Here is a 6773-nt window from a genome sequence, read left to right on the forward strand (position 1 = left end):
AAAGCACAAATTACTAGTTATTAATGATACCACAGAGCATACAAAGCCTGGGCCGAGCAGGAATGTGTGATGATGATGATGATGGCCGATCAGTTTCAACTAACGCATCAAACAGGAAATAATCAACTTTCAACTAGAAAAACACACTTTATAAGTAAAGTAAAATATTATTAATAATAAAAATTGAGTTTTTATACAGGTGCATCTAAAAATTAGTTAGAATATTGCAAACATGTTTAATGTTTCTTCTCGTTTCTTGTTTAACCTCCGAGGACGTGGCATCCACATATGCAAGAGTTCGGGTCTTGGGAGGTTAATATTTCACTTCAGAAAGTGAAACTTATATTACATAGCATCATTAAATGTAAGAGTGAAATATTTCAAGCCTTTATTTCTTGTAATTTTAATATGATTTACTGATAATGAAAAAATCAAAATTCAGTGTCTCAGAAAATGGGAATATTGTGAAGAGATTAACTCCTGGACATGAGCTACAAATGTCTCATTCTTCAAGTCCAGCCACTCCTGAACCAGAGACAACATCAGAAGCGTCTTACCTGCTGAGGAGACAAAGAACTGGACTGTTGCTCAGTGGTCCAATGTCCTATTTTCACATGAAAGTAAATTTTCATGTCATTCGTAAACCAAGGTCTCAGAGATTAGAGGATGAGTGGAGGTCTAGAATCCACGTTGCTTGAAGTCCAGAGAAAAGTTTCCACCATCAGTGATGGTTTAGGTCCATGTCCTCTGCTGGTGTTGGTCCACTGTGTTTTCTGAAGTCCACGCAGCATCTAGCAGGACATTTTAGAGACTTCATGCTTCTTCTGCTGACGAGCTTTATGGAGATGCTGAGCTCGTTTTCTAGCAGGACTCAGCACCGGCCCACACTGACAAAGGATGGCTGTGGAATGTTCTCATTTACTGAGACACTGAATTTAGTTTTTTCATTATCTGCAAGCCATAATCATCAAAATGACAAGAAATAAAGGCTTGAAATATTTCACTTTAGGTGTAACTAAATTACATAAAATACATGAGGTTTACTTTCTGAAATGATGGACAAAAAACTGAACTTTTTCATCCATCCATTATCTTTTACCCGCGTCTTCCCTTTTGGGTCATGGGGGGTCACTGGTGCTCATGTCCAGCCATCACTGTGTGAAAGGCAGGGGACACCCTGGACAGGTCTCCAGTCCATCACAGGGACACAGAGACAAACAACCATTCACTCTCTCACTCACACCTAGAGACAATTTAGAGTTACCAATCAGCCTAACATGCATGTTTTTGGTCTGTGGGAGGAAACAGGAGTACCTGGAGAAAACCCACGCATGCACGGAGAGAACATGCAAACTCCACCCAGAAAGGGCTCCGGCTGGGATTTGAACCAGCGATCTTCTCGCTGAAAGGCAGCAGCTCTACCAGCTGCGCCACCGTTCATATTTCATTTACTGTAAGAATTACATTTAATGTACTTTCAATAATTTGGGATCAACATTAGTATTCATAACTAAAACGGGAACATTTAACAAACAAAGACGTTTTAAAAGCACATTTTCTTGTTTTAGGTCTCTACCAGAACCCACTCCCTCTGACAGTGTATGACTGAACATAAAGTCATGATTTAAAAAGGTTAGAGTTGAAATATATCATTTTTCTGGTCTATGAAGACTTCACTAAATCGTTTCAGTTTGTGAAGAGACGATAACATTCACAGTGCTTGACCACAAAACTAACACAGCTTTGGAAAATAGTTGTTTCACTGTTTGTTTTGATATTTTGTGAGATTTGTAAACAAGCTTTAAAAATATAAGACTTGGATTTTTGTCTAATTTAGACAATTTGTCCAGTTATTTAAATAATTGTCATCTTTGACAAAAATGACAAGTAATCAAAGGAATACAAAAAGAGAGTGATTTAAAAAAAATTTTTTTTATGAATCTAATAGAAAGTGACGCAAAACTCTCGGATTCTGCTTTCAAAATAAAACTTGCCGTCATAGATTTAAAGTCTACTTACTGTCTGAGAACCAAACGTCTGGCGATAGTTTTCTGTGTGAAACTGTAGAAACGAGCCAGTTCCACATTGCTCGGGTTGTGAGCTAAAACACAGTGTGCAGCCTGTAGACGTAAACACGACACATCGTCACCATTTAGCCAGCTAGTTAGCATGCTAGCTACCTAGTTAGCATGCTAGCCAGCTAGTTAGCATGCTAGCCAGCTAGTTAGCATGCTAGGCAGCTAGTTAGCATGCTAGCCAGCTAGTTAGCATGCTAGCACAGTGACTGCAGGCAAATATTCGCGTTCAACATTTTCCAACCTGGTGAAGATAATTTAGTCTTTGGTACGCTTCTTTGTCTTTTAACTGGATGGCCATCACGCTCTGACGTCCTATAAAAATTAAATGTTACCAGTTTATCACAAATTTACGAAACACAGTCCGGAGTCACTTTTTTTTCCTCCTAAGAAACAACTTCCGGACCAGAGCAACTTCAAAATAAGAGTGCGCCATATAGCGATAATGCCTAAAGCGACTTTAAAGAGCACTTATCAAAATTACTTTGATTCCTCTCGAAGTGAGGCTCATGAAAATGATTGTTATTTCTATCTTACATATAAATTATGAAAGCAATATATATATATATATATATATATATATATATATATATATATATTTTTTTTGTGTGTGTACATGGAAAATTGCTTTAAAACTATCTCCTCAGTGGTTCCCATTTCTGGTCCCTGAGGAACACCATCCTGCATGTTTCAATTGTTTCCTGCTTCAACTACTTTCTCAAGTTCTACAGAAGCTAGTTAATCACCTATTCAGGTAAATCAGGCGAGTCAAATCAGGGAAACAAGTAAAACATGCAGGACAGTGTTCCTCAAGGACCAGGGTTGGAAACTACTGCAGATAAAGAACGTTAACCGACTTTTTATGTATGTGAATGTTTCTGTGCAGCGCTCTGAGATGACTTCTGTTGTGAATTGGCGCTATATAAATAAAATTAATTGAACTGAAATTAAATACTAAGAACACAAACTACACATCGAAAAAGAGCACTAGTTTCATCTGGAAAAACACAAAGTACAGAGCTCAACAGAAAAGACTAATTTTAATAGCAACAGAGGAGAAAGTAGAAACCCTGTCAATCTAACATTTTAGTCACCTGTAAGGTGCGTCCTCTGGTGTCAGGAGACTAAAAAATACTGGAGAACCGATACAGTAAATCTGTCAGGTGTGACACGGATATGACGATCACAGCACACATTCATCACGATCAATGCACTGAAATGTTTCCTATAAAACAGTGAAGCGAAATGTTCATGAAACACAGGTCATCATGGAAATGGCACGGCGTGGTTTGTTGAATGAGATGCATAAACCAAGAAGGGGGACAAATATGAAATTCAAGTATCAAAATAACTAAGATACTGACAAGCTGAAAAGGTAAATTACAAAGGTAGTAAAAATCATGGGAACGACACAATCAACAATACATTAGGCAACACTTTGCATCTGTTTAAGGCAGTTGATTAAAAAAAAACTAATCAGAACTAGGCATTTTCTTCATTCCAAGTTAAATATAAGCCTAGCCCTAACTTTTTACCAGATGTGATGTACAAGGTAAACTATGCCTGACTCTGAATCTATGCACTTCAGTTTGTCTCGTCTTCTGACATCTGAGAGAAAATAAAGAGTTCACATAGACAGCGGTGTGGTTGTGCTCTAGCTTTTTGGTCTTCTTCACAGTGAGGTTTGTCAGGGCTTACAAGGCTGGTGCATCAGGAGTGGTGAGCCACTCTCAGCCTATTGTCTGGTACAAAATCTAAAATGGTTGGCACGTATCTGTGCACAGCATGGGAAAGCAGGGTAGCTGGGTTCATCGGCTAACGACTGCCCTTCATGGCCTCCTTGGCTGCCAGGATGAGGGGCGTTAGACTGGAGAGGGGCTTGGCCAGTTTCAGGAACGGGTGCTGAATCAACACAAAGTGGAGGACACGAGCAAATTAATAAACCAGAGAGCAAATGTCATTTAAACACAACGTTATTAAAACGGAAAAACAAGAGCAAACGAAAGACGTTTTACCTGCAGCAGCTCTTTGCCTCCGCCTCTTTTCTCTACATCCATTTCCAGGCAGCGGTTCAGGAAATCTCTGAAAACTGGAGACAGCTTCTCTGGATTCTGGAGCTCCGGTGTGCCATTTGTAGCAATCAGGTATAACGCCTGCCAACAAGGTAGAGGCAAGAGAAAACCGTGGGTGTGAGGAGGTGACTGGTGGGCAAAACGGTCAAGTCACATTTATTTATAAAGCACATTTAAACACAGCAGCTGTTATCAAAGTGCTTCGCAATAAGATCAAGGCAGTAATTAATGAAAAAATAAAAGATCAAAATAAAAACATAAAAACAAAGAAACGCTAAAGTAAATCACACTGTGTTAAATAAGCATCAGTGAAAACAGGAAGTGAAGTCGTCTGTCTAATGTTGAGGAGCAGATTGTTCCAGAGTTGAGGGTCCATGACTGAAAAAGTCCGATCTCCTCTGAGCTTCACTCTGGTTTTTGGTACAACCAAAAGCAGCAGGTCAGATGATCTCAGCGCCAGAGAAGGAACGTATGGTTGAAGTAGGTCAGAGAGATCTGAGGGTGCAGGGACATTAATGCGCTTAAAGGTGAACAGGATCATTTTAAAACTAGTTCTGACACGCACAGGGAGCCAGTGAAGGGAGGACAGAACTGGTGAAAGGTGCTCAAACCTACGAGCTCCTGTTCATCTGTAATCTGTGACCTTTCACATCTCCATCAAAATGAACCCTCATTTACAAAACTGAAACTGTTGCAATGCTTACCAGAACATTTTAATGAGCTTTGTTTTGAGTTTGTTGTGGCCTGACAACTTTTACTGCTCCTTAATAAATTAACAAGACTATATACGAGGGGGGACTCACTCGTAGTGGGTTCTCGTTCAGGTAAGGAGGCTCTCCTTCAACCATCTCGATGGCCATAATACCAAGCGACCAAATGTCTACTTTGGGCCCGTAAGCCTTTCGGGTCACCACCTCAGGAGCCATCCAGTAGGGTGTGCCCACCATGGTGCTACGCTTGCTCTGTTCTGGAGTGATCTGGGCACAGAAGCCAAAATCAGCTGTCGAAGAAAAGAGAAAAATAAATAAATACAGAGGGAAAATATTCAGTAATTCCTTTTTGTTTTAATCCCAAGCTGGTGCCTGTAGCAGAGAGCATCAGCACAGTACTTACTCAGCTTCACAGAACCATCCATCCCAAGCAGCACGTTGTCACTTTTGATATCTCGGTGAATGACTTGATTAGCGTGGAGGAAATCCAACGCTTGTAAACACTGCAGACAACAAAAACAGCTGTGAATAAACATGTTGTGTTCTACAGTGAATATAAAGAGGGATGCTGCTGGGATTAGCTCCATACACTCTATACTGAAACGTGAACGCACCTCTCGGCAGACGGCAGCTATCTGAGCTTCATCCATGCAGGTCTCTGTGACCACATCCGTCAGTGAGCCACCTGCCAGATACTCCATCACCACAAACAGCTCCTCCCCCATCAGGAAACTGACATAAACACAGCCATTTTTTAATATGCATATTATTATAAGTAGGCATCGGTGAATGCAGTCAACACCAGAACATAGCGCAGACAAACTCACCTGTCTAAAAAGTTCACAATGTTGGGGTTCTTCAGCTCCTTCATCACCAAAATCTCATTGATGATGAGCTCCTTTTTCGGCTGCTTCTGTAGATTAATCTGTTTAATTGCAACCTGCAAATGAGGAATACCACAGCTTTGGTACATTTCTTAAGATTTTCAACATTTCCTCTGTTTTTATTCATTACCTCCTGTCCCGTGGCGACGTCTATGGCTGTGAATACTGTTCCTGATGCCCTGCAAAAATGGAGAACCGTTTTACTCAGACATAAGCTTAGAACTTATTCACTCAATACTTTTGCTTACTTAAAATAGTAAAATCATCTAGTTGCTAGGGTTTAAAAAGTGCACAGAATCATGCACAGGGTCATTTATTTGAACAAACCTGAACCCAAATGCAGAAGCATTTGTGTAAAATAAAAACTAAACACAGCCCAGAACACTTTTCAGCAGCATCAAGTTGAGTTCATTAATATCTGTGACCGCAACAGACCGTCACGTTCTTGAAGAGGAATGTTGGCCCACTCCACTTTATAAAAAATCTTCTGTTCATTCAGATTCAACTGTGTTATATTTGTAAATGTGCTGCTGTCTTTTAGATAATTGTCCTGTAGCATGATTAGGTGCTTGAACTACTGAAGGCCCAGACGACCTGACATCTGGCTCAGGAATATGTCTGGGGCTCAATGACTGGAAGGTGTCCAGGTTTTGAAAACACGCCTAAATCAACACCTTCATGCTTCAGCACAGTGTGAACAGTTAAAAATGGTTTCCACTGTTCTGCAGAAGCAGACAAACTAAAACCAGTAACTCACCTGGCTTTGCCTGTAAAAAATTAGTTGGCAAAACAGAGAAAACTGAAAGAAAACCGTCTAGTTTTTAATTGTAATATATATTTTTTAACTTGTAATATATTTTTTTTTACTTGTAATATATATTTTTTTTACTTGTAATATATATTTTTTAACTTGTAATATATATTTTTTAACTTGTAATATATATTTTTTAACTTGTAATATATATTTTTTAACTTGTAATATATATTTTTTTTACTTGTAATATATATTTTTTTTACTTGTAATATATATTT

At 39.2% G+C, this 6773-nt stretch overlaps 2 protein-coding genes across 2 annotated transcripts in view; both read right to left on the reverse strand.

Moving 5' to 3' along the window:
- The window catches only part of rpp21 (ribonuclease P 21 subunit), a 3932-nt gene extending 1438 nt beyond the window's left edge, over nucleotides 1-2494 (reverse strand). Inside the window, exons 1-2 of the mRNA XM_037674866.1 lie at nucleotides 2320-2494; nucleotides 2020-2120 (exon numbers count right to left, since the gene is read on the reverse strand). Coding sequence (XP_037530794.1) covers nucleotides 2020-2120; nucleotides 2320-2376 — 158 coding nt within the window. The 5' untranslated portion in view covers nucleotides 2377-2494. The remainder of the gene's footprint in view (nucleotides 1-2019; nucleotides 2121-2319) is intronic.
- Nucleotides 2495-3480: 986 nt separating this feature from the next.
- The window catches only part of pak2b (p21 protein (Cdc42/Rac)-activated kinase 2b), an 11385-nt gene continuing 8092 nt past the window's right edge, over nucleotides 3481-6773 (reverse strand). The window contains exons 9-15 of the mRNA XM_037698223.1: nucleotides 5872-5920; nucleotides 5685-5797; nucleotides 5472-5589; nucleotides 5261-5360; nucleotides 4951-5147; nucleotides 4091-4228; nucleotides 3481-3977 (exon numbers count right to left, since the gene is read on the reverse strand). Of these exons, the coding sequence (XP_037554151.1) occupies nucleotides 3891-3977; nucleotides 4091-4228; nucleotides 4951-5147; nucleotides 5261-5360; nucleotides 5472-5589; nucleotides 5685-5797; nucleotides 5872-5920 (802 nt within the window). The 3' untranslated portion in view covers nucleotides 3481-3890. The remainder of the gene's footprint in view (nucleotides 3978-4090; nucleotides 4229-4950; nucleotides 5148-5260; nucleotides 5361-5471; nucleotides 5590-5684; nucleotides 5798-5871; nucleotides 5921-6773) is intronic.

Source organism: Nematolebias whitei, chromosome 3 (genome assembly GCF_014905685.2).
Source record: "Nematolebias whitei isolate Nwh7 chromosome 3, NemWhi1, whole genome shotgun sequence".
NCBI classification, from domain to species: Eukaryota; Metazoa; Chordata; class Actinopteri; order Cyprinodontiformes; family Rivulidae; genus Nematolebias; species Nematolebias whitei.